Source organism: Nelumbo lutea, chromosome 8 (genome assembly GCF_056320005.1).
Source record: "Nelumbo lutea isolate HS-2025 chromosome 8, American lotus-T2T, whole genome shotgun sequence".
Classification (NCBI taxonomy): Eukaryota; Viridiplantae; Streptophyta; class Magnoliopsida; order Proteales; family Nelumbonaceae; genus Nelumbo; species Nelumbo lutea.
Window position 1 is genome coordinate 5623992 of NC_142691.1, and position 22202 is coordinate 5646193.

Below are 22202 nucleotides of genomic sequence, written 5' to 3' on the forward strand. Positions count from 1 at the left end.
GACAGCTGATTTAACCATACCATATCATCGAATAGGTATCAGGCATTCCATTGAAAGCCCCTTCTCCAATGAGAAGAACCTATGGCATGTCTCGAAATCGGTGCCAAGGAATCTAGATATCTCCTTATAGATTTCTAGGTCTTGCACCAGGCCATCCCCCAATCTCTGATCTGAGAGTGATGATTGCTCTCTCTCTCTCTCTCATGCTCCATGTAGGAAACCATCCTCTTACCTATTACGAAGTCAAATCAATGACATCCACAATAATTCAAAACTTGACATCAATTTTCCTTTTTTTTCTGTTTTCTTTTCTCTTTTTAAACTTGTCCTTCCATCATTCCTGACAAAGAAACTAAATTAGATGGAACGACAAACCAATGGTCAGTAGTGACTGAGCCCAAGGTTTATTATTTAATGACCAACTTCACACCTTGAAATGAAGAAAGAAAAAGGACTAGGTATGGAGAAGGGTTAAATATGGTGTATGAGGCGCCCGGCAATTGAAAAATCCAAAACCAGACAGAATGACAATCTTTCAAATTCACTTTTATATAGGCAAGTTAAGTCCCCTATGGCCTTATCAATAAAAAAGAAAAATGTCAAGCTTCCACAACCTCAATAGCAATAAAAGAAAACAGCATCTGTCTGAGACTGGAGTATGGGGGGTCATCTAAGACCCCAAGTGTCTAGAGTTGGTGATGACTTTTGGAGCTTGGCATTGGTCACCAGACTTACCACCACTCTTTAATCAGCCCCTTCATTGTTAAAGAGAGATGCCAAATTTCTGAACATGGTATATTAGTATTGGGATTGTAGTAATTGAGACTGGCCTATTTTCTTCTGAAGGTTGGTTTTTCATGCCATGTCAATATGCAGCCAAAATGTTGTCGTCACAGCGGGAAAACCTACAGAAATATTATCAAGGCATAGATCTCATAAATAAAAAAATGAAAAAAAGCTACCCATAAAGGACGCATGCAGTCAAAAAATCCTGCATCCGTACAAAACTTTGGGCTTTGGGTTTTTGATATATGTACTGCTTAGTGAACCAGGATGAGCGTCAGTCGACAAATGAACGGCCATTAGCTTGTACATGATCTCAGCTTTCCATTTCTTTGCCTGCATCAGTACGGGACATATGGCTAGTGAGTCAGGCATATAGAATGAAAAAATCGAAAAAGGGTTTCTGTTCACCATTGTTTACCTACCAAAATGAATCTTTCTTTTCTTGTGCTAATAACTCTTCAAACGAGATATAAGCAAATTCTGCGTCCGTGCTTTCTACTAGCTGGTCAGAAGCAGCCTTCAACTCCATGTGGGCACCAATTTCAAGCATCTTCAAAGGGAGAGAAAGTGAGCTAGACATCAGGAGGATCACAGTCAAGGGTAACTTGGTTTTGACTAGTTGTGTAGCCTAAAAGAGAGTGGATGAACAGTACTACGTCTAATCCACTCGTTTAGCACACTGAAAAATGGAATAAGCCAGTCACATCGCACATAAAACTCAATTTAGTGGGTTGTGACGTTTTTTATTGAAGATAAAAAGAAAAGCCTATAATTGACCCATAACGTGCCAACAGAACAAATCTTGCAACCATTCTTTCTTTCTTTGTTTCTTTATTTTGGGTGGGTGGGGGGCGGTAGTAGAAAGCCAGTTTTTCAACTAAAAGGTTTTTTTCTTAATAACCGCTGAAATAAGCATAGAAAGTGCAAGGCAAAAAAGCTAACTTAGAAGAGTCCCATTATGGTACAAAAAATGCGTGATACCTAAAAAACTGATAACCAATCAACTGGTAAAATCATCAAAATTCACCTGGGGTTCTCTGATTGGCCAAAGTTCCTCTAGTGTCATACCTTTCCAGCATCATAGAAATTCCAGTTTAAAGGCATATATAAAATTTTAGGGGTAAATTAATCACCCACATGACCTATGCTTCATCATTCAGCAAATAAGTGGTGATTTACTGAAAATTTAAATGGGATGCCTAAATTTAGAATATTTTCTGAATTAGCTGCATATTTTGCAGTTATCAAACACCATCCAGAATTAGCTGCAAATTTTGCAGATTAAAGAATCCAAAAGAACAATATGTTCAGCTTGGATGCCAAGTCAACATCCTGTGATTAATCCTCATGGTCTATAGGAAATTCCTTTGAACAGCTCATTCAGTTGGAATCATAGATAAGCCAATGACTTAACTGATGGTCTTGCAAGGGTAGGAGTTTCTACTTGCTAGACATGACCTGCCATGGGGGGCACCACTGTACCAAGGCCAGGGTACACCTACGGGACTCACATATTTCTGCATTTCTACTCATCAGCATTTACTTTTTTTACCAACTTGTATTGGTCCATGCTGTAAGACTCTCGTAAGTAGGGGTGTTCCTCTTTATTACATAGATAAAATTCTTTTTGATCAGTGTTGGTAATCCCAAAAGAAAATCTTAAATAACATAAAACAGCTGCAATATACCTTCTTGTAGGCTGGTGAGAGCTTAATCTGCTTTTGGAGCCAATTGTAAACAACCGCATCCTCTTCTAATCTCTTCTGTTCTGCTTCTAGTTTGTGTAACTGCAGATATTGATATATTACATCTTCCAAAAGGCAATGAAAGTTGTGTTTGGATTATGGCAGAAGTGGAAACATGCAGTGGAAAAGGATTCATAGAATATACTTCACCATTTGGCTCTGATTAAAGAGTCAAATGGAATCTCAATATAAGCAGACCTTTAGACACATTTTCTGCCAATTTAGTGGATTTTGTAATCTGCAAGGGGGGCTAATAGTTTCATTTTGACAATTTCCTTTCATTTTAACCTTTCCTCCAGCATTCAACTTCCCACCAATCCAAACACAAGAAAGCATTTGCTGCCTCATTCTAGCAGCCAAAAGTACCAGTAACAAAACTGACCTGTTGACAAAGACGGTCAAATGAAGATCTATCTGCTTTGAATAATAGAGCCTTTGTTATTGTAAACTTCCTTTGGATGATAACAGATCTGTAATATAAAACAGAGACCAGACCATTTTTAGATTTGAGGAACCTATAGGACGGATGATGCAGAAAGACAAACAACGTCTGGAAGAATTGGATGATATACTTGTGCTTCAATTCATTTCTCACTTCAATCAAGCAATTCACAAATTGACAAACCTGCATAGCAAGTAAAAGTGGCAGGCTAGTTTAATATTAAGTTGGAAGAATACTTCCCTGAAAGGAGAGTAGGAAGAAAAATGTTAGATAGTCAAATTTTTAGCATTTCAATATGCTCTTTCCATGGTACCTAAGACATGAAAATACCCAATCAAAGCAGCCAAACAAATACTTACAATTACCTATTCTATCAATGCTTATTAGCTAGCATGCCATGTTAGCTTAAGCAATAAAGGGACTAAACTGCAGAATTAAACTTTTTATGGAGATTTAGGGGGGATAGAGAGAGAGAGAGAGAGATCCTATCCAAATTTTAAGAATGCATGCTTGGTTGAGGTTAGAGTCAACCTAGCCAAGCCATACACAACCTGCAGTAGAGAACTACAGATACCAATGGCATCAAAACTTGGACTAGATTAGCTGGCTGCATTAATTAAAAGCATGAAACACTAAAATATAGGCATTTGAAATCTTCCAATAAGATCTCCACCCACGACCTTCATTGTTTGAATCACAGCAGGGATCTATAGTCTATTAGCAAGAATTAAGAATCGCACCTAATATTTCCAATAAGGGGCTTACCAACTAACAGGCAAATATAAAGATAATAGCCATGTATAAGAATGATATGCTAAAATGAAAATATGGTATGCATATCTCTAAGTGTTAATATACTTAAAATTTGAAACATATATCTAGCCTAGCTCTATTGCTATAGATGGTGCATGATTTTATTAAATAATTAGGGCTCAAGAGAATGAAATTGATTCCATGGAAAAAATCTCAACTTCTTTTTCAGAAGAGGTAAAGTATGAATTTCATTAAAAGACAGAATAAAATACCACGTACAACTAAAGGCTGTAACAGGGAGGAAAACATCCAAGAAACTAGGTCACTATTTCAGCATTTACAAAAAGATATACGTAATAAAAAAAAGAACTATAAATCAAACAGTTTAAGTTGAGCTGAGCTGAAGACCAAGAATACAGTTTGCCACAACTTTTTGCTACACATTTTTTTTTACTTGGCTGCCTTTGTTATGAAATATTCGAGAGTTCCTTGCCATACCAACAACCACACTATTCCAGGAATCATTTGCCAAATAACCTTCCCTCTTTTGCTTGAACCTTGTATCTGCCACCCCTTCAAGAAACTATCCACCAACTCAGTACAACCCCCCTTGAAGGCAAACAAGCTGTGTACTTTCACCCAGATGTTATAACAGAACTCACAGTGTAATAACTGGTGGTCAACAGATTCATCCATCCTGTTACAGAGGACACGCACTGGTGAGTTGACTGCCACACCTCTAATCAAGAGATTACCTTTAGTCAGAATCTTATTGAGGTAGGCAGACCAGACGGAAGAAATCAATTTTCGAAGGAATGAATTTGCACCAGATTAGATCCATAGGAAACTCCTGATTTTCTTCTCTAGTCATCTTGTTATAAAAGGAGCTCACAGAAAACTGCTTATTCTTCCCACCCAGACAAACTCTTTTATCCTCACTAGTATGGTCAATATGGCTACAATAAAGCTTTTACAACAAATGAGCAAAATGATCAATCTCTAGTCATTTAACGCTCTTGTAAAGATGGGATTCCGGACACAAGTTCCATTTGAAATCTGCATATACTCAGCTACTTTTGCTTCCTTATCCACTGCTATTGCAAACAATTCAGGAAAATCATCTTTCAAAAGGCCACCTCCACACCAGCAATCCTTCCAGAACCTGAATTTGGTTCCTTTCCCCACCTCAAAACTGAATTCCTTACTGAAAAGACTAGCTTTTCTCTTTCCTTCCTGAATTTGGTTCCTTTCCCCAACCCCCACTTCTTAGGGCCCATTCTTTTTGTGGATTTTGAGAGGGGGGAAAGTTGGTCAAGGGATTTTGGTTCCCATTGACCAAGACACCCATGCTCTTTTTTCAGATTTATGTGGGGCCCACAGAAAATCTGTTTTCCCTGAGTATCACTTACCGAGTAAGTGATACCCATCTCCCAGGTGGGTAAGTAACTTTCCCACCTGGGGGGGAAGTTGCCAACACTTGGATGGGACAAAATTGCCACTTTTAATAATAGCTTTTTATGGATAAAATGGTCATTTCCTTATTTTCCTAGGAAATAAAAGAACATGGGTAAATGCACTTACCCGTGTAAATAAATTCCCAATAAGCGAGCGGGGCCTTAGAGCATATTTTGCTTTAATTACTCTTCTCCACAGGCTGTTTTCTTTTCTGACCAAATCTCCAAAACCATTTGTGAGGAGTGCAATGTTTAAATCTCTCAGTCTTCCGATTCCTAACCCTTGATTTTTATAATGCTTACATACCCTTACCTGTTTACTAGATGAATCTTCTTATCCTCCTTCCATCCCTTCCATAAGAACTCCCTTTGTTTCTTTTCAATGGAGGGGGGTTGCCATCCCGGCTAGAATTAGGTATATGGGCAGTAAGGTGGCGTTCGCTAGCATTGAATCGACCTCCGAATGCTGAAAATGTTGCTTTTTCAGCGGTTGGAGGTCGCTTAGTTCTACCTCTGAAGCATCCCTCCAAATACTGAAAAACCCTTGGAATAATTCAGCAATTAAACTACCTCCACACCCTTGTCGCCTAGTCGCCTAGGCAATGGATTTTTTCAAATAAAAATATGTATCCTAGGGTAGTTCCCTAGGTTCCATAATCATATTTCCTTAATAATTCTCCATAATTTTCATGAGAAAAGTATAAACTTCTATAGAAAATCAACAAATTCCAACATATTCATGAGAAAAAAGAAGAAAGAAAAGAAATTTCAAAAAATATAAGGGCTGAACCTCTATTTCTGTTATAGGAAAAGAAGAAAAGAAAAGGTGGAAGAAGAAAATTGGTAATGTATAGACACACAAAATTAGTAAAGAAAAAGAAGTAAATGTGTTGGTTAGGCAACATTTTAAGTTCTTCCTTACTTAGTGGTTCAGGTTTTGAAGTCTTTCAGGGTTCAATACAGCATTTAGCAATGTTTGTGTGGATTAAACCCTAACAAATAAGAAAATAATAAAAAGAAATTAGTATATAAACACACAAGATGAATATTTTAGTTTAAAAATGTCTTTTAAAATTATAACCTCAAAAAATTAAGAATATAAAAGTTTTGTATAACACACTATAGAAAACTGCTTGGCGATTAGGCGAGGCAAACCTCCAAGGGCACCTTGTCACCTAGGTGCCACCTTGACAACTATGTTACGAGTGTGTCCAAAGGTAGTGGATGAAATCTCACTTCCGACCATGTCCTTCTATAAATTTTAAAAACCCAAAATTGGTTGTCTTCCTCCACCCTTCCGTAACCAAAAAATGTTGAAAACTTCACACCCCTATTACGGTTCTCATCTTTGTGCCATCATCATTGTGCTCCTCTCAGTCTGAATTCTCTACAGTCGACTCAACTTTGATTGACAGTTCCAAGTACACCCATTCTTCTCTTCAAGACTAGGATGGGAGATCCTTCTGTTCCAAATCTAGATTTCTCACAAGATTCCTCCAACGAACTTGATGAACTCGTTGTCAATCCATTACCAGAAGATGTAGACGGTAATGGTTCCAGTAACAGAAATGATGATCGGATTGATGAGCTAGATGTTGTAGAAGAAGAGAGAGATGATCAGTTTAAGGTTATGAATGAAGAAGAGATCCTAAGAGAAGTGGATGAAGAGGAATCAGAGTCTAACGGGGTCTGGTTATTATTGGGACCATGTTCTAGGAGTAACAGAGGCATGCGTTTGATAGGTGTTCTATTGATGAACAATTGACAATTATTCTAGTTCTACTTTTGATCTGGATTCAGAGGATCGAAGTAAGAAAATTAGCTTTATTTCCGGCAGTTAGAGGAGACACATTGTTGAAGATGGATTGAAGACGCATTGTTGTTGAATACCAGTGGCAAAGGAGATAAGCTTACGTTTGAACACATTATTGTTGAAGACGGGTGACAGAGGAGATAAGCTTACAAGTTGAAGATGTATTGTTGTTGAAGACAGGTAACAGAGGAGATAAACTTACGGGTTGAAGACGAGTAACAAAATAGATAAGCTTATGCAGAAAGTAAGTGGAATGAGCTTAAGATTACCTTTGGTGTAACAAAACCATTGGGAATTTTGGAGAAGCAAAGAAGCCCCATGATTTTGAAGTGATCGGAGATGGTCATGACTCTTCTACTAGGAAGAGGAGTAATTTAATATTATTTATTAATTATTTTAATTTATCATTTCTAAAATTTTATGTTTTTATTATTTTATAATTTTTTCTATAATATCATATTCTTTTAATCATTTTATTTATTATTAGTTAAATAAAAGTTCAAGGGGTAAATTTGTAAAATGCATATTTAATCAAACGTCACAACATTCAGATTATCGAACAACTTCACTACAATCAGATGCTTGTAAAAGCAAAAAAACAAATTTCTCATGGATTGCTTTCAGAGATTTTTTTACGTTCTAGACTCCAGACTTCAGATTTACCAAACACCACCTAAGTAGACTAGGATAGAAGTCAACGCACTTTTAACTAATTTGAGTTTACCCCTTTTTGATAATCCATTGTACCAATTTCTTATCCACCCTCTCTACTATAGGCTCCCAAACAGATTTTGCATTGCATTTTGCCCCTAGAGGCATGCCCAAATATTTGATGGGCAGCTTCCCCACCTTGAAACCCCAACAATCTGCCCAACTTAGAAAACCCCCCACCTCTTCCACTTCTATAAATATTTAGGTGCAGCCCTGAGACTACTTCAAACCACCACAAGGTTGCCATCAAATACTCTAATTGCTTGCTAGAAGCATCACAGAAAAACACTGAATCATCATCAAACCAAAGGAGAGGAATCTCCAATATTTCCTCCCCCATTGTGAAACACTCCGAAAAACCACCCCTAACTGCTCTGAAGACCAACTGACCCAAAACTTTCATCACACATCAAAATAACAAAGGGGATAAGGGGTCCCCTTTACTAAGACAGAAAACAAACCTCTTGAACTCCTGAACTGACCACAGGCCACACCATTTACTAAGACAGAAAACAAAGGACTAGTCACACAAACCTTCACTCGATTCCTCCATATGGAACTAACGTTTTTTCTCCTCAACATAATCCAGAAATTCCATGGTCGTATGCTTTTTCCAAATCCATCTTACACAGCAATCCAGCTTTCCCACATCTTAACCAAGAGACTATAATTTCATTTGCTACCAAAACCCCATCTGTTAATTGTCTCCCTTCAATAAAAGCCTCTTGGAATTTGAAGATAATCATGCTCATCACCGGCTTCAACCTCTTGGCCAAGACTTTGGACAAAATCTTGTAAACACTCCATCACTCCCAATGAGGTTGATTGGTCAAAAATTCCTTAGATCTTCAGCCCATTTTTTCTTAGGTAATAGGGTGATAAAAGTGGAATTTAGGCTTCTTTCCAAATGTGTAGAAGAGTGGAATTCTGAGAAAACTTTCATAATATCTTCCTTGAGAAAGCCCCAGCATCTCTTGAAAAACTTCATTGTAAAACCATCAAGCCTTGGAGATTTGTCTCCTTTCATCTCAATTATTGTCTCCCACACCTCTTGTTGAAAGAAACCTCTTTCCAGATTTCTTGCTCGGTCCTCAAATAAACCACTGAACGCCAATCCATCCAGCTTTGGCTGGATTTTCCAATCCTCTTGAAAACCTAGAGCCCTACATTTCGCAATAGTATTGCCATCAGCTATGTTAGGTCCCCTTTGTACGCCAATAAGGATAAAGATGGACTTGGAGTCACCAAGGGAAAGGAAATGGGGTTTAGCTCAGAATGGAATGAAGTCAGATCCCCTTCTCAAAGGATGGTTTCCCTATTTATAGAAGTGAGGGAGAGGGCTACATTTCATGAAGCAAGAATTTTGGAATATTCCTCATGTAGTGTCTAGAAACATATGTCACCAATTCCTCCCCTTAGGATGTGTGTTCCTTAGCACCACAATGTCATTAGAGCATGATCTCAAGTCTCCTCCAAGGGTAATGCATGTCAAAATTGTACTCAAGTACAAGCGGTTATGGCTTCTTGAGGCACTAATCATGCATTTGACACCTTCAAAGCCATCTTCGTGCTCTACACCCCCGATTTGGTTTCATGAGGTTCAACTGGATTCACATGTTTTGATTTGCCTTGCAAGGTGAAATTAGTCTTGCCTTGCAAGGCTTGGTTCTCAAAGCCAAATTAGTCTTGCCTCGCAAGAATTGAATTAGGTCGGGCCGCCAATCCCTCATTATATTTTATACTTAACTTAAAAGAATAAGAGGTTAAAAGAGTGCCCTTAGTAGGGTGGCTACTAAAGTAGCTGAACAGTCACAACTTAAATAATTGGGCCCAATAACTAGAAATTGACCCCACTCAACACTCCCCCTCAAGTTGGGAGTAAATGTCACACATTCCCAACTTGCGTAGATCATGCTCTAGCTTGTTCCTTGCAACACCTTTTGTGAGAACATCAGCAAGCTGCAGATTAGAAGCAATGTATGGGAGACAAACTTCCCCAGAAGTCACCCTTTCTCTGATGAAATGTTTATCCACTTCAACGTGCTTTGTCTGATCATGCTGAACTGAGTTATGGGCAATGTTGATTGCTGCCTAGATATCACAGTACAACATCATAGGTTCTTCTGCTTGTACACCAATCTCTCCTAACAGGGAACGGATCCAGAGGAGTTTTGAAACTCCATGTGCCATGGCCCTATGTTCAACTTCAGCACTTGATCTTTGCCACCACTATCTGCTTCTTACTCTTCCACGAGACAAGGTTACCCCCAATAAGAGTGCATACTCCTGAAGTAGATCTGCTGCCATCAAGGCATCTTGCCCAATCTACATCTGTGTAAACCTCTAGTTTCAACTGTCCATGATCAACAAACAATATGCCTCTGCCTGTGTGTCCCTTCAAATAAGCAAGAATCTCGTTAACAACCTTCCAATGTTGGACTCGTGGAGCATGCATATATTGACTTACCACACTTATTGCATAGAAAATGCCTGGTCTTGTCATACACAAGTATAGCAACCGCCCCACAAGTCTTTGATATCTCCCAATGCCCTTTACTGGCTCACCTTCTAATGCATTAATTCTGTGATTCTGATCAATAGGAGTATTGATTGCCTTTGTTCCAAGCTTCCTTGTTTCTTGTAGAAGATCCAAGACATACTTCCTCTGAGAGATGAAAATTCCATGTTTTGATCTTGCAACTTCAATGCCTAAGAAGTATCTAAGTTCTCCAAAATCCTTAATTTCAAATTCTCTGTGTAGATTCTTCTTTAGACAATCAATCTCACTTAAGTCATTCCCTATGACAACAATATCATCCACATAAACAATTAAGACTGACACCAAGGATCCCCTCCGCTTCATAAATAAGGTATGGTCAGATTAAGTCCGAGTGTAGCCAAAAGAAACCAAGGCTTTCTTGAACCTATCAAACTATACTCTGGGAGACTGCTTTAATCCATAAAGTGACTTCTTAAGTCTGCATACCTTTCCCTTTTCAACATCATTGTAGAAACCAGCAGGAATATCCATATAAACTTCTTTTTGTAGATCTCCATTTAGGAAAGCATTCTTCACATCAAGTTGAAACAGGGGCCAAGAGTATGTGGCAGCAAGAGAAAGAAGTATCCAAACAGATGTCATCTTTGCAACTGGTGCAAGGTCTCTAAGTAATCAATGCCATAGGTCTGTGCGTGCCCTTTCGCAACAAGTCTGGCCTTATACCTTTCTATACTTCCATCTGCCTTATATTTGACTGTGTAAACCCATCTGCATCCAACAGTCTCTTTGCCCTCTGGTAGGTCCACAACAATGTTTTAAAACGCGGAGGCATAACGCGAGGCATTCCACTACCCGAAGGCGTGAGGCATAATTCAGAACGTGGGAGGCGTAAGCCTCCCGAGCACAGAAAGGCATAAGCCTCAAGTGTGTATTTTTTTTTTATAATTATAGTGGATATATTAATAAAAAATAGATATTTTAAGCATAAAACATATATAACACTAAAATGGAATAAGGATCAAAAGAGATCAAAATATCAAATTGCAAGCTTTGTAGCACCTAATTAAATTAAAAAAAAAAAAAAAGAGTATTAGTTAAAATTCACAAATTATAATTTCTATCATTTAATTCAGATTTCTACTTTCTATAAGACTATAAACATTCAGTTTCTAGAATTCACAAGCAAAATCAATAAAAGGCTGAATTGATGAAGCTACAGCCAACAGTTGGGTCGTGGGCCTCTTGGCCTATTCGGTCCATTAAATGTGTTAAAAAAAAAAAGAAAAAATAGGAAGAACAGAATCAATAGATTACATAACTACTAAAACCATGCAGCTTTGTTCAACAGATTACATAATTTATTCATGTTGCCTTGTTCAAGAAGGCTGAAACAAAACTACTAAAATCAAGAAAAAAAAAAGAAACAAAGAAACAACAGAATACAGAAATGAAGAACATAACTACTAAGTACTAAGTTGCTAACTGTTGAAGCTTATTTCCAAGAAAAAAAAAAAAAAAAAAACAGAATTGTTGCATCTTTGTCACGTTCACAGCTGCCCAGGTTGGTCGGCTACTCGGTTGGCCAAGCAGCAACCTCTCTTCAATAGTTCGATTGCAATTGAAAATAGAATTAAAAAAAAAAAGATCACATCTTAACATACCCCTTCCTAGCAATGGGAACATGAGATCCATCAATTGTGGAGACCCTGTCTTTGCCAGAACAGAGCTGATAAGAAGAAAAAATAGTGGAGCTATGCTTCAACAGGATCAAACTTGTCTGTTTGAAAGCATCTTATGTAGGGCCATAAGTTGGGTAAAATCCTTGGATCTATTCTCCTCCTACACTTTTAATGACATAAGGAGAAATTGGGAACAACTGGCCAAAGTTCTGCAGTCAGAAGCAAGTCGATGGTGGATTGGAAGTCTCCTGATGCAGGCGTCATTAAACTAAATTTTGATGGCAGTAGTTTGGGCAACCCGAGGCCTTCTGGAATAGGGGGAGTCTTTAGAAACAAAGGTCAGATTGTATCTCTATTTTCTAGTCCTATAGGGTGGGAAGACTCAGTAAATGCAAAACTCCAAGTTGTGTTACAAGGAGCAGAATATGCAAGAGAGTTGGCAGTGAAGCATTTAATGATTGAAGGTGATTCCAAATTGGTTGTTGGATGGCTAAAAGAACCAGAGACGGCAGCCTGGTCGTACAGGGAGACTTTGAGAAGATTTAAGTGGCCGACTTCAAATATTTTAGTCACAGTTCAATGGGAAAGAAGATCGACAAATGGGCTAGCAGACCTCCTAGCTAAACAAGGAGTACATAGGAATAAGCTCTTTTGGGCTCAATTGTAAGCTTTATGACGTAGTTAGGAGGTTGCACCCCGTGCCTCTGAGTGGGGAATTGTATGATGTATACTTGGTTCTTTAATCAATAATGTTATCATTTCCATTATCTATAAAAATAAAAAATAAAAAAAAAATAGGAGTAACGGAGCTCTATCACCTTCCTTCTACCAAGGTCCACACCTAACTTTCCTACCACCACCTCCTCAAAGACGTTTGCTACTTCTACCACACCTAAAACTTTCTCAACCTCCTCCCTCCTTCCCAAACCCACACGAAAACTACCATTCAGCTCTTCCTTATATTGTCGTTGAGCAATATCATTTTTCTCAACTTGGGTAAGTGAGCAGAAAACCGCGTCTGGACCAGCATTTCCTCCATCATCACTTCTTGAGATGCTTCCTAAGTCAGCCATGACAAACCCTTTCTAGACCTCCTTCCTCCTCATTTTCCTCCAGCCAACCTTCTCTTCTTTACTGTCCTCATTTGGGCCGCTGGACAGAACTTTATTTGCCTGAAAAATTAAAGATGGAGTGCCAGCATCCTCTGTTAGAGTCGCTCCTTCAGTTTCCACCACATGTTGCTCGCAGCAACAGGTGCATTCTTACCTATGCCAGGGCTCCAGACAATATTGCTTCCTGTGCTCCCCTCCACTGTCCTCACCGCGGCTTCTTTTTTCCCTTTTTTGAACCTAAAAGTCACCCATTCCCAGCAATCTTCCTTTCCCCTTTGAGTTCTAACTAGAGAGGGTTTGCATGATCTCATCCATCTTTTTGGACGTTTAAACGAAGCTGAACTCCACCTATTACACTTTAGACCTAACACACCAACCCACTTCCTTTCTTTTGATTTTCAAAAGTGGGCCCTAGTTAAACCAGCAGTTGACTCCTCAATAGGAAGCATCAAAACCTTTCCAACTCCATCAGGCCCCAGCCTCTTGTGTTTTTGGTCCACCACGTGTCCTTCAGTCTTTGGCCCCCCTCCCACTACATTAATCTCTGGCACATGTGCCAACTCCTTCTTCCTCTTACCTTTTGTCTTTAGAGCTCCTAAAAATCAAGCATCCATTCACAACAAAAGAAAATGATGCAGAAGACAATGCAAACTTTTTCCAAGACCAGATCCTCCATCCCCCCCCCTATCTTCTACAAGATTCAAAATACTTCATTTTCATTATCCTTTTCTAAAAATTCAATTAAAATGACAATTTATATCACAGTATGGGGACTTGGATATCCCTTTACAAACTCTAATTTAGACTTAACTACACAAAAACAACTCCTAACTGCTGTATGGCTATAACAAACCCATAGAGGTACTCAAATAGGGATATAGCTGAAAGCCTGAAACAACTCTAACTACCCACTACTAATCCTACTACGAGTCTACAACTAAACAGACCAGAAACAACTTCAAGATAGACCAACAAAATAGGAAGACACAAATCCCATTATAGAAACATAGAATGGCATCCATGGTTAAAATGGCTATAACTCTCTCCAAACATGTATGATTTAGAATATGTTGGTCATGGGAGTATCAACTAGTTTAGCCACCAATTTGCTGGTCTCTTTCAACAAATCAAGGGTGTACTTTCTTTGAGAAATGAAGATACCCCTCTTGGACCTTGCAACGTCAATTAACAGAGAGAGAGAAAGAGAGAGAGAGTTCGACATGCTACCGTGTAAAACACACCTTTTGAAGGGCTCCTCTAAATCGATCAAACCAGGCAAGAGGTGATTGTTTCAGACCATAGATAGATTTCTAAATCTTAGAAACCTTGCCTTCACTTCCAGGAATAAAGACCCCTGGGGAAGCTCCATATATACATCTTGTAGGTCATCATTCAAGAGAGCATTCTTGACATCCATTTGATACAGTGACCAAGAAAAATGTGCAACCAAAGAAATCAAAACCTGAATAGTATTCATCTTGGCCATTGTAGCAAATGTCTCAGAGTAATCAATGTTGTATGTCTGGTGTATCCTTTAGCTACTAGACAAGTTTTATATCTCGTAATAGAACCATCCGACTTATATCTCATAGTGTATACCCACTTATAACTAACAATGACCTTCCCATGAGGTAGCTCAACTGAGTACCAGGTCTTTTTTTTAGAACTGTAAGGTAAAGTATTTCATTAATAACAAAAGGGCAGAAATACAAGATGCCCCTGTACAATGAGAGACTGTACAGCAGAAATAGACAGAAAAACTCAGAAAAGCTGGCCTCTGAAAAACACCCTAACAAAAAACTATAATCTTCTTACAAAAAGAAAATCAGGCTCAAAAAAGTACCAGGTCTAATTTTTTCAAGGGCCTTCATTTCTTTATCCATAGCCTCCTTTCATTCAGGTTGAGCAACAACCTTTGAAACACACTTAGGAATGGAAATAGAAGGCAATGCAACAATAAAAGCAGGATATGAAGGTGACAAGGAATCATAATTGGAAATAGGATAAGCAGTAGACATGCATCTCCTCTTTGTCTTTTGTGGAGTAATAAGGAGATCAAGGTTGAAGGTCTCGTGTGAAGACAAAATAGGATCACTAGAAGTATCAATAGGGACAGAAGAGTAAACATGACAATATCAAGGGTAGCAATTAGGGGTGAGCATTGGGTTTATTCAGTTAAAAACCAAGCTTCTAATTGGCAAACCGAACTGAAACTGAATTTAGCAAAAACTAAAATAACCGATCTGAAATTTTTGGTTTGATTTTCGGTTATTTTGGTTAAAATCGAATTTCATTATATTTATTCAATATATTCATATATTCATATATAATATTGATATTATAATTTATTCGGTTAACCAAAGTTTTAAATTTGAAAAGTGAAACCAAAACCAAGTTAACCAAAAATCAAAATAATTGAACCGAACAAACCAAATTCGAAATTTTTGGTTTGGTATTTTGGTTTTAACAGAATAATGCTCACCCCTAGTAGGATTGTTTGACCAATGGACTGCCTATTATGAAGTGAAGAGAATCTTTCCAAGCTAAACATGTGTGATATTTATGCCTGGCTTGAGGGGGAATATTCGGTGATATTTATGTTTGTCTATGATATTTTTTATTTCTCTAAGAAAAAGTGGGCAACACCCTAATTATTTCGTTTTTCTTCCTAAACACTCTTCTTCTTCTCTTTGCTTTCTTCTTCTTTCTCTTCTTTCTTTTTCCTTTTCCTCCCTCAATCTTTATCATACAAGCACAAGTTAGACACCTAAAGCCTAATGACACGAAAAAAAGAGCAACCTAAGTTTAGAATGTAAAAATAACTTAAGAAATGCTCTTCCATTAAGATGTGTTATCTCATTGTTACCATACCCCTCTCAATCATGCTCAGATTGCATGATATAATTCCCTTAGAATCTTGGTAACAAAATCATGGTAATTGAGCACATACTTAAACCGAAAGAAATAGAATAAAATAAAATAAAATAATGATCACAAGTAGGGAAATGAACTAGTGGGTTGATTCCCATGCATTATCAGACGATCTGTCTTACAAAAACTCTATAAGCAAGACAAATGCACCAAAGTTAGTAATATATGAATTCACAATTACTTGAAACCCAAGCTATCATATCCTGTATCTTTCAAAAAATAGATATTGGGATTACAAGAAACACTTCCAAAAGTTGATTGTTGGGAGCCTATTACAGTAATGTCCCCTCAGTAACTTCTTCTTTGTTAAAGACACGATGCCTATATGCTGACATTGATTGGATGTGGTTAAAGTTCACAAGATCAATCTTGGGAATGAGAAATGCTCTTTTTAACTTCTTGTCAAGACTATAGTTTCTGATAGATTTCCTGATTCTCTGATTTGTCACAATTCTCATCCATATTGACTAGGTCAGTTAACTCTTGATCACTTCAATATTTCCATCTCCAAATATTGTCCTCTATTACTCGAGTGGAAAAGCCATTCCAAATGTGGCATGCTTTGTGCATGATTTTTAACTCATGTAAATAATGTTAAAAATCATAAATTTAATACAATATTCCATGGATGCTATCATTAATGTAACTATCATACTAAGCAAAGGGTCAAGCACAACCACAAGCATCATAGTTGTGTTTGAAAAGGCTATTGTTAGGGAAGAGATAAGTAGGCACAACCAGTCTGCAATTAAAACGCTGATGGAAATACTGGTTTTTTGCAATAAAATTGCAAGAAACGAGAAGAATCTGATATTTAATTTAGTGAGGGATCGGAATATGGTGGGAAATCTTAGGGAAATCAAGAATGCACAAATGACATTTAATAGGTTAAATAAAGAAGAACTAGTTACAAGTGATCCCCATCACTTAAGAAAAAGGGAAAAAGGAGAACATCATTAGGATTTTTAATATGTACTATGAATAAGATTTTTTCCTTTTCATAATAAGTTAGTCAAGAGAAAACCTATGATCGTGTGAACTGGGAATTCTTCAGTTATCCTCATGTATGATGGTAATTAGCAATAACTGAAGATCTCGGACAAGAGAAAGTACATCCTTAGCCTGGATCCTAATTAGCGGGAATCCAACAAGATGTTTCCCATCCTCTAGGGAATGAACAAAGGGGGAATCTCTATCACTTCTTATTCACCAAGTGGGCTAACAACTTAGCTAGATTTTGTCAAATTAAGCAAATCTAAGTTCAATTAAAGATTTCCAAGTAGGTACAGTTCATTAGTGACTCTACAATCTGGAAACAAATACTGAGAATATTTCCACCTAAAATGCATCTTTATTTGAAGTTTTAATAACATTGAAGGTTAAAAATTGGTAAGATTTCCTTGTGTGAATTAATATGAAAAAAGAAACAGGCTCCTTCTCACTTTTTTGCATGTAAGTGGGTGAAAAGGAATTAGCCTCCTATGAGCATGTGTTGGGTTGCTCCTTGAAATCCAGACTTATGACTTATCTAGGGGCTTGGAAAATCCAAGGGAGTTTAGTTTTTCGAATCCACTCTTTTTAAGAAGTTTCTTAAGAAGCTGGCAATGTGGAAGAGGAACTCTCTAGGTGGAAAGATCACACATATTAAGTCTACTTTAGCCAATCTCCATGTGTACTTCCTTTTGGTGCTTAAGATTTCAGTCATTTGACAAAAGATGGCGAGGAAAATGGAGAAGGCGATGAGAGATTTTCTATGGGGACTAGGGGAAGGGGAAAAAGATCATATAGTAAATTGGGAAGTGGTGTCTTAGGAAGGACCAAGGAATGTTGGGTATAGGAGATGTGGGCAAAAGGAATCCCACCTTACTAGGTAAGTGGTTATGGAAGTTGCCTCTTGAGAGTGAGAAATTATGGCATTGGGTGGTAGTGAGCATTTATGGGTGAAAGACAATGGTCAGGATGTTGGTTTATCTGTTAGGGTGACTCGGGCTGTTCGTCCTTGGAAGGAAATCCACAATTTTTTATCTGCGTCTAGTGAGTATTTAAAGTATGATCTCTGTATTTGTGGTAAAATAAAATTTTGGGAGAATTTGTGGCTGGGTGATGCTCCCCTTAAATATCCTGTTCCCTCCTCTTTCATACTCTTTGTCTTCCCTTAAATTATTTTCTGTTGCTTCTTTTTCCATCCCCTCCCCTTCTAGTTCTCATTTTGTTTGGGACTTGGGGTTTTAGAAGAAGCATCTGTGACTTAAAGCTACCTTTGGTTGTTAGCTTGTTGGATTCTTTGGAGAGGGTTTTCATTGATCCTCTTAAATCTAATCGGTATATTTGGATTTAGGTTCTCTTGTGTCTCTTCCTATCGAGTCTTGTCTCTTTCCCATCTTCTTCGAAGCCATTTCCTGTGAAAGAGATTTGGAACAGGCATGTTCCCCACATAGTGGTACTTTGTGTTGGAAGGTCTTTCATGGGAAGATTAATACATGTGATATGCATCAAAAAAGAAGGCCAAATTGGTGCTTATCTCCATATCGGTGCACTCTTTGCAAAGTAGCTGGTAAGACTTGATTTCATTTACTAATCACCTGTCCTTTTGTTTCTTGCATTTGCAAATGGTTTCTCTTTTTGTTTCTTGCATTTGGAAGGAGTATCTTGGCACCTAAGGAATGACCTCAGGAGGTTCAAATTGGGTTAGAAGATCTACCAACAGTTTGGAAGATGGTCTAGCTACTAAGCAAGGGGGTACAAAGACAGACAATGTTTTGGGTTCAGTTCTACTAAGCAAGTAGATGATTAGAAATAGGGTTCCTTGGGGTATACAGAAATGAGATCAAGAAGCTCAATGGATGATTAGAAATATCCAAGTTAAGGTCTAGTTGGTTCCAAGTTGGCATAGCATGGCAGATACTTTGGCTAAACAAGGGGTTAATAGGGATCAGTTATTTTGGGCTCAGTTGTAATGAATTCTAGGGAGGGCTAGAGCTGCCTAGACTCTCTTTTGTTTTGTAGTGTATGGGCTTAGGCAGTGCATGCTAGCCTAATAATTGTAATCCTTGTATGCTTTGTAGTTTATTGAATGCAATTTCTGTTATCCATCAAAAAAATAATAAAGCCACTTACATCTGCATGCAGATGTGAAAAGGGCTTTTCCAACCCTTCCAAAAATCTGAGGTTCCTTCGTTTCCAAGTGAACCAATGAATTGTAAATTGAACTGTGTTATAAAGGATGGATCCCCTGCAACCTAAAGAGAGCAAAAACGAAGAAGGACAAACTTCATGAAACAGAGAACAAATGCATGCAGCATGAAAGGGGGGCAACAGAATCCCTAAATGGCTGTTGACATGGGGCATAGAAGAGATGAAGCACTGATTCCTCTACAATCCATAGAGTTTATTGTAGCACCATTTATCTTATTTTAACTATAGTAAATAACGCAATACTGCTTCAAAGATGAAACCCTTTAATAATTTGCTTCTAACAGAAAGATGCACCTGCAATTTTGAATGATAAATAGGAATTTATGGATAGAAGGTTTGCATTTGCTTAGCCATTTTAATTTCCATGTGCATTTTCTCTTTAGCCAATAAAAACATGGAATTAAATTGATGAATATCAGTAATCAGCATCATATATGCCCATGGTGAGGAATATATTTGCTAGCATCAAGAGAAGCCTCTATTATAACAAAATAAGAAAACACCCTTCAGAATTAAAACTGGATGCCACTGTGTAATTCCACCTATATGGTTTATCTTTACATAATTTAAGGAAAACATAAATCGCTTAAATGTGATAATTACTTTTTCATTGTTCTAGTAATACTAGCATAATGAAGCAAAATTCATAATCCACGGGAAAAGAAATGGAGGAAAAAGAAGGCTTGGGTAGAAATCTGAAAATATATGGACGACTGGCCTGAGAAATTTTTCACTTCACAGTTCATATTGAAGAGGAGAATGTTTAATGATTGAAGGTACATGCAAAAATTTGGCACTTGAGCTCTATAAGAATCTTCCGCACTTAGAGATCAAGCAAAATCCCAAAGACATAAAATTATAAAACTTCAAAAATATAAGTCAGGACACAATGATAAACGAGACTCCAATCCTTTGTGAAGAACATAACCACCCATTGACTAAAATGAGAAAGATTGCCACGAGTATATGGAGAAAAAAATACAACTTCCTATCTACTAACAAGCCAGCATATTTCATTAAGAGAATTAGATAACACCAGAAACTCTTTACCACCATTAGTTATTTTCTCGTTGGCACAGGTAGCAGCAAGTGCAAAAACCAATATGGATCGAAAATCAAATTATGGGTATTTAACAAAGCTATATGAATGTGACTAACAACAGGGTTACAGTGGGCAGAAAAAGGAAAAGAGAAAAAAAAAAAAGTCGGTGACCCTGTAAGGTGAAGAGAGCAAAACCTGAGTCAATGTTAAAGTCTTAGAATCATGAGACTTGACCAGCTGATCATACTGCTGCTTGATCTTCCTCTGCGTTACACTGGACATAGATGTGAATGGATATAAACTGTCCAAACAATGCTTGCCCTTCGTTAGCGGCACCTGGTTTTCAAGACACTCTTCTTCGCCACCATCGTCGGCTAGGGAATTCTGCTTCTTCTTTTTGGTCCTCTTCTTCTTCTTCTTTTTCCCTCTTTGGTCCCCACTTTTGCCACAATCTTCACCAACGGAATCGCCACCATCCTTATCTAACTCTGGCCCATCAGAAAGCAAGTTCTCCCGTCCCTTCCCATCATCGTTAACGGGCAAATGAGAAGGTATGGAAGGAATGAAGGAGGCCCATTTGGGAGGACAGGAACCGAGAACCTCTACAAACAGCTGATGGTTCTGTTGGGTTTCACCTTGCTGCCGGGGTTTATTTGTACCGTCCGGGAGAGGAAATCCATAGACAGACAGCAGGGTTGTTGGGGATGACTTTTCAATTTCTTCCCTAGCTCTCTTTAATCTCCTACGCGCAGCAATAAAGATAACGCAAAGGGAGAGGAAAGAGAAGAGGAAGAACAGAATATAGAACATGGGTAGTTGTAATTGTTGCTGATGTACCACGGGGGACGAAGAACTGAAGAAAATAAATGATAAAATGGGCGTTGCCATCGGCATGGGAATGCGTCATGACATGGAAGAGGAAGAAAAAAAGAAGAAATGCAGAAGACAGAGAGGATAAGGATTCTTAAAGACTCCTCTTTTCTTGCTCTTCGAAGAATCTAGGGAAAGAAAAATGATTGTCACAAGCAAGCGTTTTTCTGTTCTATTCTCCACACTCCTGTCCCCGCAGGAGTAAATGCGGATCTCTGTCCCCCTTCGATTTGAAGGTTCTAAAATAGAGAGAAGTATCTCTCGGTTGGCTTGTGTGTGCAGCACCACCTTGCTTCCATAGAGTTTTGATACTTTGCCATGGTAGAACCAAATCCAGTTGGAAGGTGAGGTGAGGCTCTCAGGCTCGAAGCCGATCTCCTCAGGCTCACATGGCGGAAGGAATGGGCCCCACTGCTGATAAACCCTAGACTTGTTTAGAGGGGAGGGGTATAGAATGTATAGAACAGAGACCTCGGAGCTGCTCAACTACCTATTCGTGAATCGTGAATGCAAGATGCAACAACTCTAGACTCTAGAGGGTAGTCCGAGTCCCCACTCCCAGGTGATCGCGACCCAAATCCTCAATCAGGTTGACGACACGACCATCAAACGATAATCAACTCCATAACCGAAAAGTGAAAACAATTTAGCGCGGTTTAGGGATTTCAGACAAAAACCATCATAGAACTGTGCAATATGGTCCACCCATCAGATGTATGCAACTGCACGACAAATGCAGCCAGAATGAATGGATATACATTACAAGCTTACAACCTTTGGTTGGAATAAGTGCCCCCACTTGATTTGATTCCTTTTCCATGATTATCAACGTTTGGAGGGGAGGGGACATACAATGGTTACATGAACGAATATTGATTCTTTATTATTATTATTATCGTTAGCAACTTTGTACACAAATTGAGTGAAGTACTGGAGCTTCCCTTGCTGGAATTTTATGTCTCCGCACCTTTCACCAACCTCACAAGCACTTGGAACCGTACATATGGAACACTTCGTTACTTGTAAAATTATCATTCATGGGATATGTTTTAAATCCATGGCCGCAAGTGCAACGCTCTATTTAGGGATGTCAACGGGGGAGGGTTCGGGGAGGATTTCATAAATTTTAGACTCAATTCGTTTCCCTAAACCTCTCAATTTATAATTGC

General features: G+C 38.3%; 1 protein-coding gene across 2 annotated transcripts; it reads right to left on the minus strand.

Moving 5' to 3' along the window:
- Positions 1-522: 522 nt before the first annotated feature.
- LOC148842351 (uncharacterized) lies at positions 523-21872 on the minus strand. 2 transcript variants are annotated; one of them, XM_088958717.1, is made up of 7 exons: positions 20359-21759; positions 3104-3156; positions 2914-3001; positions 2475-2573; positions 1209-1336; positions 1038-1119; positions 523-905 (listed from the first exon to the last, which is right to left on the minus strand). In XM_088958717.1, exons 1-6 carry the CDS (start codon positions 21055-21057, stop codon positions 1083-1085), a joined length of 1104 nt encoding a protein of 367 aa, XP_088814843.1. In that variant the 5' UTR covers positions 21058-21759; the 3' UTR covers positions 523-905; positions 1038-1082. The 2 variants fall into 2 exon arrangements, with proteins under 2 accessions (XP_088814843.1, XP_088814842.1); XM_088958716.1 differs by having other exon boundaries at positions 523-1119; positions 20359-21872.
- Positions 21873-22202: the final 330 nt, after the last annotated feature.

Coding starts and splice junctions, on each gene's coding strand:
- LOC148842351 (XM_088958716.1), bottom strand. CDS start 21,057: ATGCCGATGGCAACGCCCATTTTATCATTTATTTTCTTCAGTTCTTCG. Junction 3,157..20,358: donor AGACTTTAACATTGACTCAG/GTTTTGCTCTCT, acceptor CTTGCTATGCAG/GTTTGTCAATTTGTGAATTG. Junction 3,002..3,103: donor AGAAATGAATTGAAGCACAA/GTATATCATCCA, acceptor TTTATATTACAG/ATCTGTTATCATCCAAAGGA.